Source organism: Durio zibethinus, chromosome 6 (assembly GCF_047325235.1).
Source record: "Durio zibethinus cultivar Kanyao isolate XHJ-2024 chromosome 6, ASM4732523v1, whole genome shotgun sequence".
Taxonomy (NCBI): Eukaryota; Viridiplantae; Streptophyta; class Magnoliopsida; order Malvales; family Malvaceae; genus Durio; species Durio zibethinus.
The window spans coordinates 31,462,630-31,477,766 of record NC_143167.1 but is presented as its reverse complement, the minus strand read 5'-3'; the positions used below and the strand labels follow the sequence as shown (position 1 = coordinate 31,477,766).

The 15,137-nt window shown below is 38.0% G+C and overlaps 4 protein-coding genes, 1 non-coding gene and 1 pseudogene across 8 annotated transcripts; 1 reads left to right on the top strand and 5 right to left on the bottom strand.

Moving 5' to 3' along the window:
* Positions 1-815: 815 nt before the first annotated feature.
* On the bottom strand, positions 816-2,613 carry LOC111285216 (group 2 truncated hemoglobin 3-2-like). Its single transcript, XM_022874535.2, has 4 exons — positions 2,252-2,613; positions 2,043-2,173; positions 1,135-1,279; positions 816-1,042 (listed from the first exon to the last, which is right to left on the bottom strand). The coding sequence occupies exons 1-4, from the start codon at positions 2,386-2,388 to the stop codon at positions 946-948; spliced, it is 510 nt and encodes a 169-aa protein (XP_022730270.2). The 5' UTR covers positions 2,389-2,613; the 3' UTR covers positions 816-945.
* A 345-nt stretch (positions 2,614-2,958) lies between these two features.
* On the top strand, positions 2,959-6,229 carry AME3 (Protein kinase superfamily protein). Of its 3 annotated transcripts, XM_022876856.2 has the most exons (12): positions 2,959-3,244; positions 3,388-3,493; positions 3,596-3,622; positions 3,712-3,865; positions 3,957-4,005; positions 4,374-4,488; positions 4,652-4,743; positions 4,836-4,983; positions 5,451-5,515; positions 5,600-5,697; positions 5,776-5,881; positions 5,957-6,229. In XM_022876856.2, the coding sequence occupies exons 1-12, from the start codon at positions 3,158-3,160 to the stop codon at positions 6,089-6,091; spliced, it is 1,182 nt and encodes a 393-aa protein (XP_022732591.1). In that variant the 5' UTR covers positions 2,959-3,157; the 3' UTR covers positions 6,092-6,229. The 3 variants fall into 3 exon arrangements, with proteins under 3 accessions (XP_022732591.1, XP_089619050.1, XP_089619049.1); XM_089762924.1 differs by lacking the exons at positions 4,374-4,488; positions 4,652-4,743; positions 4,836-4,983 and adding an exon at positions 4,563-4,593; XM_089762923.1 differs by lacking the exons at positions 4,652-4,743; positions 4,836-4,983.
* A 122-nt stretch (positions 6,230-6,351) lies between these two features.
* LOC111286711 (putative pentatricopeptide repeat-containing protein At3g15130 pseudogene) lies at positions 6,352-8,526 on the bottom strand (annotated as a pseudogene).
* A 95-nt stretch (positions 8,527-8,621) lies between these two features.
* On the bottom strand, positions 8,622-10,122 carry LOC111286714 (uncharacterized). Its single transcript, XM_022876857.2, has 2 exons — positions 9,849-10,122; positions 8,622-9,489 (listed from the first exon to the last, which is right to left on the bottom strand). The coding sequence occupies exons 1-2, from the start codon at positions 10,036-10,038 to the stop codon at positions 8,810-8,812; spliced, it is 870 nt and encodes a 289-aa protein (XP_022732592.1). The 5' UTR covers positions 10,039-10,122; the 3' UTR covers positions 8,622-8,809.
* Positions 10,123-10,344: 222 nt separating this feature from the next.
* TRNAL-CAA (transfer RNA leucine (anticodon CAA)) lies at positions 10,345-10,428 on the bottom strand. Its single transcript has one exon. It is a non-coding gene; the product is annotated as a tRNA-Leu (tRNA).
* A 160-nt stretch (positions 10,429-10,588) lies between these two features.
* LOC111286712 (DDT domain-containing protein DDR4) lies at positions 10,589-15,106 on the bottom strand. Of its 2 annotated transcripts, none has more exons than XM_089762922.1 (11): positions 14,502-15,106; positions 14,269-14,379; positions 13,832-13,918; positions 13,696-13,733; positions 13,501-13,582; positions 13,166-13,269; positions 12,926-13,085; positions 12,751-12,843; positions 12,506-12,629; positions 12,000-12,042; positions 10,589-11,431 (listed from the first exon to the last, which is right to left on the bottom strand). In XM_089762922.1, exons 1-11 carry the CDS (start codon positions 14,685-14,687, stop codon positions 10,897-10,899), a joined length of 1,563 nt encoding a protein of 520 aa, XP_089619048.1. In that variant the 5' UTR covers positions 14,688-15,106; the 3' UTR covers positions 10,589-10,896. The 2 variants fall into 2 exon arrangements, with proteins under 2 accessions (XP_089619048.1, XP_022732588.1); XM_022876853.2 differs by having other exon boundaries at positions 12,506-12,626.
* Between the last annotated feature and the right edge of the window lie 31 nt (positions 15,107-15,137).

Sequence of the window (15,137 nt, the reverse complement as noted above, 5' to 3'; positions counted from 1 at the left end):
CTCTCAAATTCTCATTTGTAACTACCGCCCAGCTCCTCTCAAATTCTCATTTTGTAACTACCGCGCAGCTCCTTATTCAATCCTATTTGTTGTGATGTTCATGAATGGTTCAGAGCATTATAGAGACTTTAATCTGTAGATCATTGGGAATGGTCTTACTTCGTTGGTTTGTACAAGTGTTACTTGCTTTGCTAATTACTACTTTACTACAAAATCAAACCAAATTATAAAACAAAGTTTGATAAGTAATAGTCAACAAATTGGAATTCATTTAGCAACATATATTTTTTTCCATTTGAATTCATTTTGTCAATTGTCCATCATCACTGATCAACTGCCACTAATAAAATCCTCAATTCAAACAGTAGCAATGACAGAAACCACATTATCTGGCAAATAAGGCCTCAAACATCTCATCCTTAGGTCCATCACTAGGGCAATAATCTGAAACACTACAGGAAGCCATCAACAGACAATGAAGCCTTTAAAATGTCGATTACCACACTTGACTAACCATTGAGTTTCTAAAGTTTGAACATAGTATGCTACAACCGCAAAAGCTAGTTTGGCTACTCATGTTACCATGTAGCATGAACTCAACAACATTAGTTTTCAAGGATATGACTAACAAGCAAGGAGATGTTATACGATTAATTCTAGAACATTGATCACCATTTACCGAGAGGCTCTACTTACATTTTTTTCCATTTTCTCTACCAACTTATTACAGCAACAATGAGAATTCAGCTCAGAGAAAGAAGATGAAATTATGGACGACCAATAATATTTTCATCAACATATAAAACAAAGTAATGTAAAAAATTCAGGATTTATTCATATAAAAAAGGCTGTGTGAGTTACAACACTATCATAGTTAAGTGGTTAAGGAATGCCAATATCCATGGTTTCTCCCAGCAAAGGAATAAGGTTTTCCTGTTAATAAGTTTATGTTGCAGTTGGTTTGCTGGCTCCATGCTTACATGGAACTTGTTGGTTTTGATTCTTCAACTCATCTCCGGCCACAAGAAAGAATGATGTGTGCCTGAAAAACACATTATAATGTCTCACGAATTTGAACAAGAATAGGATGACAAGCAAGGAAAGGACAAAAATGAAAAAACAGCAACTATGTGCCTGAAAAAATTCATCATTTTGACTTTTGAATCAGCATCAATGTCAGGGGTGCTCGCTAATGCCTTTTCCATATGATGTAACCATCTCTCGGCAGCTTGATGTGTGACTGGAAATGGTCTATGACGTCCAATCAATGCAGGATGACCTGCCAGGCATCACAAGAAAAGATACCCAGTCCAATAAATTGTTAAGAGAAAGACGAAAGGGTGGAAGCCTTATTACCAAATGATTAGCATCTAGTAAGTGGCAACAAGAATTTGTATTCCAGTAGCCTCAAACTTTATTCTGTCTAATTTATTAACCCAAGGACAACATGAATAGGGAAAACTTTATCCTTGTATATTAGTCTCACGTAAAGGAAGAATAAGTATTTAGCCATTAAAGAGAGTAAGAACAAGCTCGCTTCTAATTCTATCAAATACACATAATTTTCCAAACTACGGAGGTAAAATTAAGGCAATGATCCCACAATAGATGGTCAGTTTTCCCTTTCTTCACCATATGTCTTGCAATCAAATTCAAGGAGATGATTATGCAACAGCCTGAAGGTTTAAGGTTGCAATTTGCTAGGGGGTTGTGGAGCCAGTTAAGCACACAAATTGGTCAAAAAAGATCTGTTGAAAAGGCCAAACCAGGGTAGGTAGACTCTATTTCTGTCCAGTCTAACCCTGGTAATTCCAAAATCATCAGTACATCTTTTACAAGAATAACACCTAGATAAAACCGATGCCGAGTTCAACTTACTTCTAATGTTAAATGATTGAATCTCATATTCCAGTATTTACTCTAGAAATCTTTCCTTTCAGTCTCTCATTCTTGAATTAATGTTAATAAAACAAGCCCCAAGCCAGTGGAAATATTTGAATAAAAGTTCAATTAAAAACAAAAGAAACGAAAATTTTGCTAACCTTTCCTCTGAGAAAAAAGAGCAGGTCCTCCCATTCGTTGCACAAAGAATTCATATTGATTCTGAATGGCCTCTTCTTTCTTGGAATTAGCAAATATTGATCGAAACCACTCTTCTTCATCATCATACACCCTAATTTCCAAGGCAACCAATAAAAAAAAAAACAAGATCTTGTTTGAAAAAAAAACCAAGTTAAAAAAAGAAAGATACCTGGTGTAGAAATTGGTGGAGAGGTTGATGAAAGTTTGGAGACCCAATTTCTGGAACAAATTAGTGTCATCAATAGCAAAGGCATCGGCAGTATTAACGCCGCTCCACTCCGAAGCCTTTTCCTGCAGTGACTGCATCTCTATTTGCTTTTATGTCTTGGGTTCCAAATGCAGCAACTGAGGAAGCAAATCAATGAGAATCAGTTGAATTATTGAGGGCTGTATTGACCATATAAAGGCGGCCCGTTGTGGGAATGCTCTTTTTTTTTGTTTTTGTTGCTGGTTTGTGTGCTTAAAATGAGTAATCTCTCTTCTCTAATCAATATTTGGGATTATTGGTCCAGGAACCGTGCGCTGATGGTTTCGGCTTTCAATTTTTTTTAGTTCTTTCATGAAGCCAACCATGCTTAGCTCATTATGTTGATAGTATAGGAATGGGATATGGACCAATGGACCAACCTTGGGAATTTGTCGCGACGGTATCAGCCTGTTGTCATGTTTCAGAAGCCTCCAAAGACAAAGCCCAAAAGGAAAATTCTAAACAGAGGACGTAACCCGTAAAGCATAAAATAAAAATTTCCAATTGGGCCCAACGGACCCAACCGGTCCAAAAGTTACCTAAACAGTTACCGCTAACCGACATACAGAGAGGGAAGCAAGCAACGGAATAATAATTACATAAATAAACGTATTGCAATCACCAAATTCGCGCAAAAAAAAAAAAAAAAAAAAAACACCCAATTCGATCATATTAGAAAAACCCTAACCGGCTAGCATTCTGTCTTAAAAAGGAAGTTTTTCTCGGAAAGATCTCCGATTGTTTTCGTGGTGGCAAAAACTTATCTCTTAGAAGTTTGTAGATTTTTTGTTGCAGATATATAGAAGGATCGATTGCTACAAGTTAACGATGGTTATTGAAGTGGAAGAGATGGAGAAGGCGCGAACCAGGAAACGGCCTCGTCTTGGGTGGGACGTCGCACCATCTGGGCCAGAGGTTGGTTCCTCATATTAAAAAAAAAAAATTAGGGTTAGGGTACAGCCACAGCAGTAAGGAGAAAGCCAATCTGAAGGGCTAAAGTAGTTTACTTGGGTATGAAATAAAAATCTGACCTTTTTGGGGTGGGAATTGGTTTGTAGGCGCAACGAGCTCTGGTGACGGCTCGGCGTTCCTCGCCGCCCAAGAGGGATGATGATCACGAAGGCCATTACGTCTTTAACCTCGGCGAAAATCTCACTCCAAGATGTAAGCTTTTTTTTTTTTTTGGTTGTTCCAACCTCAATTTTCACTTTTTACTTTTGCTTATATTATAATGATTAATTATTTGTGTAATTAATGTTTTGACAGATAAAATACTTAGTAAGATGGGTGAAGGTTAGCTGTCAAAGTGCTCTGCTGTTGGATCTTTTAATTTTTGTGATTCTGGTTGTGGCACATTTCAGCAAAAATTGCTAGTGTTGTAGGCACATTTGGCCGAGTTTTGGAATGTTGGGACCGTCAAACACGAGAGTATGTTGCGATTAAGGTAGTTAGAAGCATACGTAAATACCGTGATGCAGCAATGATTGAAGTTGATATACTGCAACATCTTGCTAAGAATGATAAAGGCATCTCACGGTACGTGCCTTCGTGTTTTCAGTTTTTTCAGTTTACGGATATTGCTTCTTGTTTCATTTGTGCCTACAGACACTTTGGTTATCTTTTGCAGCTGTGTACAGATTCGCAATTGGTTTGATTACCGCAATCACATTTGTATTGTAAGTATTCAATGAACCTTCTTTTAACCATTTTGTGTTTCTTTTCAGTCGGTTTTTTCTTCAAAGAAATTATGTTATTGGCAACCTTATTTTAAGTAAGAGGTTAGCTTAACATGTTGTTATGAAAGAAGTGGCTGTAATGTTGAAGTTGCTTGTTGTCTTAGAATGCAAGATGCTTCATTCCTTCTCAGTTTGTTGTGATTCTTTTTTAGACAAATTAGTTGAAATCCTGAGCTTTATGCTGTAATTGGATGAGATAGTTGAATCTGTTATGATGCCTTGATTATATTTTGTCTTTGTGGACTTAATTCATGTAATTGGGACTAAACAAAAACCTTCCTGTGGATGCATTTTAATGGTGTTACCAGGTGTTTGAGAAGCTTGGACCCAGTTTATTTGATTTTCTAAAGAGAAATAAATACTGCCCTTTTCCTGTGGATCTTGTTCGGGAATTTGGACGTCAGCTTTTGGAATCTGTAGCATGTGTGTGGATTGTCCTTGGCTCCTGTTTTATCATCTTTCCTTTTCTAACTAATCTACCTTTTCTGTTTTTTTAGGCCTGTCTTGTTTGTTCAGGGGTAGCATTGGGTTAGTTATTGTATCCCTTATGTTTAACATCTTTCTATGCTTTAAATATATATGGCAGATATGCATGATTTGCTCTTAATCCACACTGACCTGAAGCCAGAAAATATTCTTCTTGTATCTTCTGAATATGTAAAGCTTCCTGGCTGCAAGGTATTTGGCCATGTATAATTGACAATTTATGCCTTTATACATATGGGCTACAAACTCGGTTATAACAATAAAAAATGGTTGGAATGGTACAGAGGAGTTCTTCAGATGAAATGCATTTCAGGTGCTTGCCAAAGTCAAGTGCCATTAAGCTGATTGATTTTGGTAGTACTGCATTTGATAATCAGAATCATAGCTCCATTGTTTCCACAAGGCATTACAGAGCCCCTGAGATTATTCTAGGTAACCAATCATTGTGTTGGAAAGTGAGAATGTGATTTCCCTGTGTTTGCTCAGTGTTGTGTTCTATTCCAAGTTCAGAAAGGCATTGAATAGTCTCTCTTCTGTTCTTTTCCCCCACTTTTCAGGGATAGGTAAAAGAGATTCACTTTTGAATGATATATTTCCAGGCGCCAATTGGGCTCAAAGAAGCCTATTCGAGGACCACATCATAGAATCTAAGAGCAACAATATTAGAATGACTAATAACATGGTTTCCCTGAAAATAATAACTGGAAATTTCATGAGTCCTTCCCTTTTTAATGTCATGTCTTTGGTTATGTTTTATTGGTCCTGCTAATCTGGATCTTTAATTTGATTTTCGATTTTCTGTTGGTTCCTTTTTACCTAGCTTGTTTCTGCATAAATTACTGACACCAGTCACGTGTGCTATCTGTTGTTGTGACACATTTTAAAATACATTGATGCAGGTCTAGGTTGGAGTTATCCATGTGATCTCTGGAGTGTTGGTTGTATACTTATTGAACTATGCACTGTCAGTCCTGCACTTTTTCAGACGCATTTAGCTTTTTTTTAATATGTGGAATACAGGATCTTACACTGTTTAAATTATCTGCAGGGTGAAGCATTATTTCAAACCCATGAGAACTTGGAGCATTTGGCAATGATGGAGAGGGTATTAGGACCTCTTCCTGAGCATATGATTCGAAGGGCTAAGTAAGTTATGAGCTTACTTTTAATCTCATAATCAACTGATTATAACTGCATGCTCACCCTATTTTGGGTTTTATACAGCCGGGGTGCTGAAAAGTATTTTCGACGAGGCTCTAGACTAAATTGGCCTGAAGGAGCAGTATCTAGGGAGAGTATTAGAGCTGTTAAGAAGCTTGATCGACTGAAGGTCAGATTTCCTTTCATATGTCTGCTTTGATATGTACTTTTCCTTTATCTTATTAAAGCTTGCTTTTTATTTCAGAATATGGTATCACATGCAGAGAGATCAAGATATTCATTTGCAGACCTGTTGGAAGGTTTGTTGAAATATGAGCCATCTGAACGTCTCACTGCACGTCAGGCTCTAAATCATCCTTTTTTTAAGAATCCAAGCTAAGTGGAAATAGTAAATAAATGGTTTCAAAGTGCTTGGATATCTGTGGGAGACAATGGCGAAGGCCACAAATTTTGAGATTCCTATGTTTGTATACCATGTTGGTTTATCAGAATATAGAAGTTGCATATTTTGTTGTGATGTCCTTGTGTTGATATCCCCATCTTTTTATAGAATTAGGGCGAAGCATGCCAAAACAGCATTACCAATAATCTCTGCAAGAACACAAGCCATCCTTGAATCTCTTACCACGGAAACTACCTTTAAAATCCAATTGCCAAGTTCTCACCGTGAACTGACAAGCTCTCTTCTGTCGACTCCCCATCTATATATAACGCGATGCAAATTTCACCCTATGAGCATAACCCAATTCTTGTTTCAACCTTTTCTCCGTCCCCTGCAGGACTTGAATTTTCCCTATGATAGAAAAAGTTGACCTCCTTGTCAATGTCCACCCAACTACGTTCTGTGTCCTTCCCGACCCCTTTGCTTTGGCTAATTCTCTAACTTCCTCTTAGTCGTCCCAATAGCCAGCCTCAGCGGAAATATTTGAAATCATCACGTAGTTGACAGGGTTGTCGCCATCCAATTTTAAAAGACTTTTGCCTATTTCCTTCACCAGATGCCGGTCTCCATGTACTCTACAAGCACTAAGCAACGTTTGCCAAATCCCTACGTTTGCCTTTAAAGGCATGCTTTCTATGAGGTTCGTGGTTTCTTTCAAGCGTCCATCTCGACCGAGAAGATCAACCAAGCATGTATAATGCACTATACCAGGTTTGACCCATCGATTACGGCGCAGCTGTAAGAAATATTCCTCACCTTCCTTGATGAGTTCAGAATGACAACATGCTGAGAGGTATAGCCAAATAAGTCACCACGCCAGGCTCAATATTATCTATTTGCATTTTGTTAAAGAAACGAAATGTCTCTTTGCCAAGACCATGTTTTCCATAGCCAGTGATCAAAACTGTCCAAGAAACCACATTTCTTTGAATAGTCTTTCTGCCTCATCTAGCATTCCGCATTTGAGATACATATCCACAATTGAATTGGACACAGTACCTCTAAACCAGAAGGAAACTTAACAGTATAGGCATGCATTTGCTTGCCTTGCTCCACGGGTGCAAAATCAGCAAACACGGCCATCATACTTGACAGAACAAACCCATTCACTTTCTTGCTGCTGTTTTGAAGCTGCCTAAACAACTCAATGGTCTCTGCCAAGTTCCCTTCTTGGGCATACCACAGAATTAATGCACTCCAAGATATGACATTCTTCTCTCCAATCTGATTAAACAAACTTCGAACCTCAATCAAGTTCCCACATTTCACACACAAATCAATAAGAGAACCCACGATGGCTGCCTTAGCTGGACATGGAAGTCCATTAGTGATAAAAAAAACCATAAATCACCGATCCTTCCCTTATCTTACCTAGAGCACGATAAACTTTCAACATGGTTGTTATTGCATACTCATCCGGGATCTCTTCATTTTCTTGCACTCTTAAGGAACAAAACTAAAGCTTTCTTACCCTGGCCTGCAAGTGTATAACACGCTATCATTGTATTCCAACTTATTAGATTCCTAACTGACAAAACATTAAACATCGTCGCTGCTTCCTTGGTCCTTCTTTTGAGTACATATCAACTATTGAATTCCCCACCACAGGGGCACATTCGAAGCCAGATATTACACACATACTATGAATCTGCATTCCAATCTCAATAACATTCAAAATCCCACAAGCTTTAAATTCGTGGAAAAAGTAAACTCATTTGGTTTAAAACATGAAATTGCCATCTGACAGAAAGTGTCAAGGTTGCTCTGGCATTACCATTTTGTAAATGGCCACAGAAGATCGCTGTCTAAGAATCACATTTCTCTCAGTCACTCTGTCAAACACGAGAGAAGCCGTGTCCATTACACCACATTTTGCTTACATATCTATAAGATCACTGCTCAACATCAAGTCAAAACCAAACCCCGTTTTCAAAGTAGCTGCATCAACCTGAACCCCTTGATCAAGCAATGAGTTCTTTGAACAACACCTTAAGAGATTGGCTAATCTCTGCCTCTTACTCCAAATGGGAAACAACAATGGGGTCATTGATTACCCTGCAAAACTGCGTTTCAGTTAAGTCCCTTTATTCAGTGAAAAACCTTTCGGTACCCATGTTGCATAATTGCGTGAGCCTAGCGGAATTGAAGAAAAAATGATGCCCATGTTTCGAAGAATGATTTCTTCAAGACGAAATGGTGGTTTTTGTAATAAAATCATGTGCTTCAAGTAACTTTTCATTCTGGGTATATTTCATACGCATGGATTTTGTTCATATTCCACATCTTGTAATTGTCTTACTTGACGGTCTAAAGCCAGGGAAGTGGGTATGGGTTAATAATTTGCATTGTGAAAAACAAAAGGATATTATTCAGCATGAAAACAGAACAAGAGCCTTATCTTATAGCAGGACTCCAAATCCCGGTATCCGTAAATTAGTTCAGATAACATACAATTACAGTGTGAGAATTACAAAAATGCAAACCAATACTTCATTGAAAATAGTTTTGAAATACAAGAACATAACTTCCAAGTACACCAAAGAATACAATTCTTGATCTATTTAGCTTTGAAAAGTTCAAATGGGAGCCAAAAACATACAAAATAATGCTTAACACATCCTGAAACTAATCAACAGAAATATGCTTGCTGAATTGCTATGTGAAGGAAAGGCAACAGATGACAATTGTTAAGTATACGCTGCAATCCATTAATACTGCATCAATCACCTTCTTCGCTACCAATCCTACCTCCAAAGTCTTGCTTAATTGCTCAGCCCAATTATAGTCATCTGTGGAAGCGTTCTTGTTCTCTTCGCTAATAGCTCTTCCAGAACCTCCATGATCATGAAAAAGTAGTCGTGCAATCACCACTGTTAAATCGGTCAGTAAAATGAAGTAAAGAGGCCTAAAGCTAATAATGCTCCACAAGAATCTGTTTTCTAGAAGAGGAAATCCCAAATGTGACAATACAACTAAAATAGCCATAATTACGGAACATAAGAGGCGTGTGTTCTCAGATGCATCAATAGCAGAACTTATTTGCCTATGGGTGAAAAAGTTATGTTGTCGTGCCCGTGTTTCTGAATGCTGAGCCACCCCTGAAGTAGAAATAAATGAACTTTGATCATCCAATGGAACCGGCAATGGATTTACTTCACCACTTGCATCCAAGGCAGGATCTTTTGAAGGCTCAATGCCTATCCCGCCTCTGTGCGATATCGATCCCTCACCAATTCCACCATTATATGCACTGGTCTGACTCTGATCAGCATCAAAACTAAGATCATGTTTTAGCAATACAGGACTAGATGCTTTCTCATGGACATCAGGAGAAACTGCATATGAATAAAAATTCAAAAGAAACATGGAATCTATCAACAAAACCTTTGGTATTAGTATCTTTCAAGCTTTTGTTCGTTATTTCAGTGAATTGGTTGACACCACGAAGAATATTTAATGGCGCATACAACGAGCAAGTCGAAAGCTTTTAAGAACTCAAAAAGTTAAGCCTGGGATGACACTTCCACTAACTTTCCCAAATGCAGAAATTTTCTACCTTTGTAATTCAATTGCAAGGATTCAACTAAACCTTTATCCTTAATTGACCCCTCTAATTATCAAGACATGATAGACTGAAACAGCCCTTGAAAAGTTATTTAAATTGGAATAGAGGGAGGGAGAAGAAGAAGACTACCTGCGGGTTGACTTGAGAAGTTGGGTGGTGGATCTTGGCCGTGGGGAACCAACGGCGGAGGAGGGTTGCTGTCGGTTTGGTCATGAGATTGAGGAGGCAGGTTTTGGACTTGACCCGTAATAAAAGCCAAGCGGTCGGATCCTCTTTCAAGGATTTTCCTACGCCGACTTTCTCTGGTGCTTGTTGCCATGTTGACAATAGATCTTCGTTTCAGAAAAATGGCTGTTGTCTGTTGAAATTAATATAAGCAGAGCCGGAACCATAAAAAATTTTGAGACCACCAAAGACCAAGGAAAGAAATTGGGTATGCTAAGGCTATAATTGGGCGGCTATGTTTTGATGTGGATATGACATTTGGGTCAAATTTTGGGCTTCGGTTTGTGGTGGATTGAAAGGATGTTTTGACTTTTGAGCCTCTTTCATTCATCAATGGGCCAACAACAAAAATTGTGTGCGTTTTGAGCTTCGAACCTAACTAAAGTCAGATTTAAGAAAATGTCAGAAGTGGGATTTGAACCCACGCCCTCTTTCGAGGACCAGAACTTGAGTCTGGCGCCTTAGACCACTCGGCCATCCTGACTTGTTTTGTTGAACAAACAAAATAAAAAATAAAGTCAATTAAATGGGCAAAACCCCAGACGAAGCTAGACGAATAGTATAGGATTGATTTCGACAGAAGAGAGGCTTAGAAGATAAAGTATGCGATTGGATAGCCTAAGTGCCAAACTACATAGAGCTAGTAGAATAGAATAGGATAGACTATCCGTTTCATACCAGTCAACCACGTTTCTGGGAAATTTTCATTTGAGCAATTTTTCTTACAAATGCGAAAAGTTTCAAAAGGATGCTTGGCAAGTGAAATGGGGTTGAACTAAATTCAAGAACCATCGTTCTCATAAATTACATCCCAAAACCAATATGGACAACGCTTGCCACTTCCCAAAGATAAAAAAGAACATCCTTGCTGCTACAAAAAGTGTTTGAAGGAGAACCACTTTGATTATATCCGTTGTCCCCTGACTTAAATACTTGGTTAATTATGAAACTTTTAGCTGTCACTGACCTCAACTAGAACAGCATCTCTTGGCAAGTTTTCAGTTCCTGATCCCCCGCTGTTTGTATGATCTAACAAGATATCATCCTCTGAATCAGGCACAACAGTGTCAAGGGCAGAGTTAATGACTGGCCTTTGCCTCAACCTATTCTTTGTGCCCATGTTTCCAGTTCCCATAGCAGGACGGATCGCATATCCAGCCAATCTCTTACTCCTGCGTGATCCCATCGACATTTCTTTCTCAGGGTTTTCATCAACCAAAATTTCCTCTTCATCTGCAGAATTGCCTGAATTGCTACCGTTGTAGTCATCAGCATCCTTTCTGTTACTATAGTCATCATCATCCTCATTACCATCACTACCAGCTTCTTGAAGCTTGTCATCTTCAGTGTCACTACCCGTAGAGTTATCTTTCCCGTATGAACTGCCTTTAGAGACTGAGCCCTCCACATCTGACCCTTCATTGGAGGCAAACGTTTGTCTTGCAAGCTTCTGTCCATGCCTTTGATCCTCATCGGTCTTCCTTCTCCTGTATCAGAAATTGAAGTCACAACCAATAAATGGTTAAACCATCAAAGAGAAACACTTGGACCAAATTGGCCGTATCGTGTAACCTCCCTTCTGAAGAGGTAATTCTGAAGGGCTATTTCAGTTGAATTAGAAGTAAATGTAAATTTTTAATAGTAATTTCAGTTGAACTGGAACCACAACCATACACAAACAAGCATACATTGAGCAAATAACACAAGTCCAGAAAAGGGCAGCAGACATTAGTGCCGACTAACCGCAGTTTAACAGTTCTCCCAACAAAATAAATAAATCAGTTCTTGTGTTTATAGAACCTATTATTTGCAAATTTTACAGAAGTAGAATAAAAATGAGAGTACATATCTTATTAACCCAGACAGAAAAGACCTGATACGTACTTTTCCACAATGAATCTACTAATATATATAACAATTTCATGTGATAATTAGTAAAGGATATTTATGCACATACAAAAAAGTACATCTTTGAAGTGCAAATGATTAAATCAATAAAGATAGTTAAGAGGATGAAGATAAACAATCAATGTAACTAGGTTAAACAAATCTTACTTTGTTAGTTCTATAGCCTCGTCAATAGCACGGTCATATTCATCTGCATAATTATAAACCCATCATAAGTCAACCAATATGAATTTGATAAAAAAAAAAAAATGCTACAGTAGCAGGACTAACATTAGTGAACTAATCTGGAGCAAAATTAGAGCAGAACAATAGCAAGACTTGACTGCATCTGATTGACCAGCCTAAGTCTTTAAGTTTACAGAGGATGGGAACTAAAAGCCTTTGTTTTTCCTTTTATAACATTGGTAGAACATAAATTCTACTTAAAACAACTATATCTAAACACATGTTAGGACTTTCATCATTTCCAATCACCCAACATGCAAGTGAAGTTATCAACTTGGCCTTTCCAGTCTACATGCTGTAATGATGCATTTAAACTAAACAAAAATAGAACCACTTACATAGGTTTATAGTTAAAAGTTGAAATTTATGGAGCAACTATGACAAATCATTGGATTATAACAATTGTAGGAGAGAAGTTTCCATCGTACCAAATGTGTAACTGATTGGCCTACGATTGCGACATGAACGGGTAATCCCAGTATCATAGGACCTTCTCAAGCCATTCAGGAGCATCTCTTGCCTTTTCTTCTGTTTCAGTGCCCTGTCATTCTTCTATACAAGACGATAAAGTTAGTGAGGTTACCAAGGGATACAACAAATAAAACAGAAGCACATGAAAAGTGTGCTACACAAAGATTATACCAGAGGATAAAAGAAGACTTGTCAACCTTACCTTTTTAAATTTCTCCACAACAGGAATGATATCATTATTAATAGTCTTGCCAATAGCAACTTCTGCTGCAATCTTGCTAGCCAAGAGTTTATCCTACAATTTACAGCAAGAAAGCAAAAGGGACTTAACATTTCATGTTGAGAGAACAAACAAATATTGTGACATGTGAACTTACCACAACTTCACAGAATCCCTCGAAATCCACTGCAAGTGTTTCCCAGTGATAACTGACAGTTGGTAATGTTAAACATGCTTTCCCCTTTGCTTTTGTTTGAGGCTCAGTCCTGTTTACTTCCCTGTATAATCTATAACCAAAAACTGTATTTCCATCATACCTACAATAAAAAAAGAGAATTTATCAGTACCAATCACACAACAGATTTTACAAAATCCAGAACCGGGGGTAAACACTTACCAGTATGAAACATTTCCATTCCCCCCTAACTTCTTTTTTCGGAAGCAAGAAATTTCCTTACTACTTTTCAGAGTATCATTAATATATGACACTGCATCAAGTTGCTGTAGAATAATAGAATCCATTAAACAAAAGTTAAAATGGAATAGAATTACCACAACCAACATAACATTCATCTCGAAACTTTCTTTGCTTAAACAAAATTGGACATTGATTATGGGATGTTACAAACAAACCACTCTAAATACTGCATGGAAGAACATGATGACAGAAAGAGACATAAAATCAACAATTTCAGTTAAAGCAACACAGAATTCAAAGGGATGATAAATTACATCTGCCCGAATTTCACAGAGTGCTTTTAGGAGCAGCAAGCGACTTATTGGGTCAAGTTCTTTGTATCTGGATATCTCCCCTCTGCAAAACAACAAAGTGACAAAGCAATACAACCTCATTAAAAAGTTTGACTTGGCATCAATGATAAAGTGTGAATTTATTCGTTAAAACAATGAGAATATTGTCATTAATACCCATTGCAAGCAGTGAGTGGAATCTCTCCTTCAGCAACCTGTGGCAATAGAAAATAAGACGAATGAGTAAAAAACTCACAAAGACATCCAGGCTACTGTAAAGGCGGGCATATTCAATAGCAAAATTTTGCCTCACCCATGGCCACCACATTGCAAGTTTCTTGCAAAGTGCAGTCACCCATGCATCTGAACGATTCAACAATTTACTCACAGGTGGTGTCCCCTGCCAACAAACAATTCCATATAAGACATCTTAAAGAGATAAAACCCCCAAACAAGAAACTATTTATAAGAACAATAATCTGACAAAATCAGAGAGTAAATCAATAGCTTCACAATTGCAAACAAAAGCAAATCTATTACGTAAGTTAATCAGTTAGTTCCAAAGGCATTACCACAATCAAGCTTTTAATGCTACAGTAAAATATTTCCGTAAGGCTCAAGCCTCAATGTAATCATATATTAGATTCATAGCATCAAATAATGTTTTAGGACAAGCGTTAAAACAAGAGTTTAATATGAAAATTAACTTATTAATCTCAGTATATCAAATGATAAGAAGAATAACGGAACCTTCAAAAGTTTGATATGAAGAGCAGCAATTGAGGCATTAGGTTTAACAAGCCCTAACTCGATCTCTTCCACTGTTAACTTCAAATCATTCCCGATCACAGGCTCAAAAACCTGTCAAAACGCACCATCATTTTCAAACACTAACTCTGTTCCCTCATGTCATGATCTACGGTGAAATGTTGCATTTCTGAAAAAAAAAGAAAAAGAAAAAGAAAACGAAGGATCGCTTTTACATTAAGGAAGTTGAGAACCGAGGCGAGTTCCCATCTGCCACGTAGCTTCTTGACCTCCGACTGGCAAGACGAATTGTCCAAAATCAGGACTGGGTCATTTCGGGTTTCCTTGCCTTCCACCGATAGCATTGCTTCGCCAACGACTTTTCTCGGTAACGTAGTCGGTTTTCGGCGATCAACGACCATTCCTAGAGAGAGAAAACGAAGATTAAAGATTCACAGAAGCAATGGCTCGTTAGAGGGACAGGCTTGACGTTATTGAAAGAGCAAGGGAGGGTAAAATTTTGGGATTTTCCCGCCTAAATGGATTTTAACGTCATTGCGTGGTAAGGTTTAATTTTTTCTTGGACTGTCTTTTCAAAATTTACCCGGTCATGATTACTCTCGGACTCTAGTCTCTAGGCCCTAGCCTCTCTTCTGATATTCCATTACACCAAACGCAACGTTTTGCATGCCACCTTGCAAATTAGCTACTTTTGCACAAGCGGTGTCGTTTCTGCAACCTATCCAACAGACATTTTTGAAAATAATAATTTCTAGCTTCACTTGCCGTTTATGAGTAAGGAGTAAAACGGGCGTCTATGGGCAGGTTAGGCCCGTTGATACCTTGTAAAACTCAAGTTTGGTTTTGAGTAC

What these genes read in the sequence shown, in the direction of transcription:
- LOC111285216 (XM_022874535.2), bottom strand. Translation starts at nt 2,388, where the DNA reads ATGCAGTCACTGCAGGAAAAGGCTTCGGAGTGGAGCGGCGTTAATACT. An exon ending in TCTTTTTTCTCAGAGGAAAG is followed by an intron (nt 1,280 to 2,042) that starts GTTAGCAAAATT and finishes GATGCCTGGCAG; the next exon opens with GTCATCCTGCATTGATTGGA. An exon ending in AAAATGATGAATTTTTTCAG is followed by an intron (nt 1,043 to 1,134) that starts GCACATAGTTGC and finishes TGTGTTTTTCAG; the next exon opens with GCACACATCATTCTTTCTTG.
- LOC111286714 (XM_022876857.2), bottom strand. Translation starts at nt 10,038, where the DNA reads ATGGCAACAAGCACCAGAGAAAGTCGGCGTAGGAAAATCCTTGAAAGA. An exon ending in CTTCTCAAGTCAACCCGCAG is followed by an intron (nt 9,490 to 9,848) that starts GTAGTCTTCTTC and finishes ATTCATATGCAG; the next exon opens with TTTCTCCTGATGTCCATGAG.
- AME3 (XM_022876856.2), top strand. Translation starts at nt 3,158, where the DNA reads ATGGTTATTGAAGTGGAAGAGATGGAGAAGGCGCGAACCAGGAAACGG. An exon ending in TCGCACCATCTGGGCCAGAG is followed by an intron (nt 3,245 to 3,387) that starts GTTGGTTCCTCA and finishes ATTGGTTTGTAG; the next exon opens with GCGCAACGAGCTCTGGTGAC. An exon ending in CGAAAATCTCACTCCAAGAT is followed by an intron (nt 3,494 to 3,595) that starts GTAAGCTTTTTT and finishes ATGTTTTGACAG; the next exon opens with ATAAAATACTTAGTAAGATG.
- LOC111286712 (XM_089762922.1), bottom strand. Translation starts at nt 14,687, where the DNA reads ATGGTCGTTGATCGCCGAAAACCGACTACGTTACCGAGAAAAGTCGTT. An exon ending in TTCATATCAAACTTTTGAAG is followed by an intron (nt 13,919 to 14,268) that starts GTTCCGTTATTC and finishes GTTTGTTGGCAG; the next exon opens with GGGACACCACCTGTGAGTAA. An exon ending in AATGGAAATGTTTCATACTG is followed by an intron (nt 13,086 to 13,165) that starts GTAAGTGTTTAC and finishes TTTTTATTGTAG; the next exon opens with GTATGATGGAAATACAGTTT.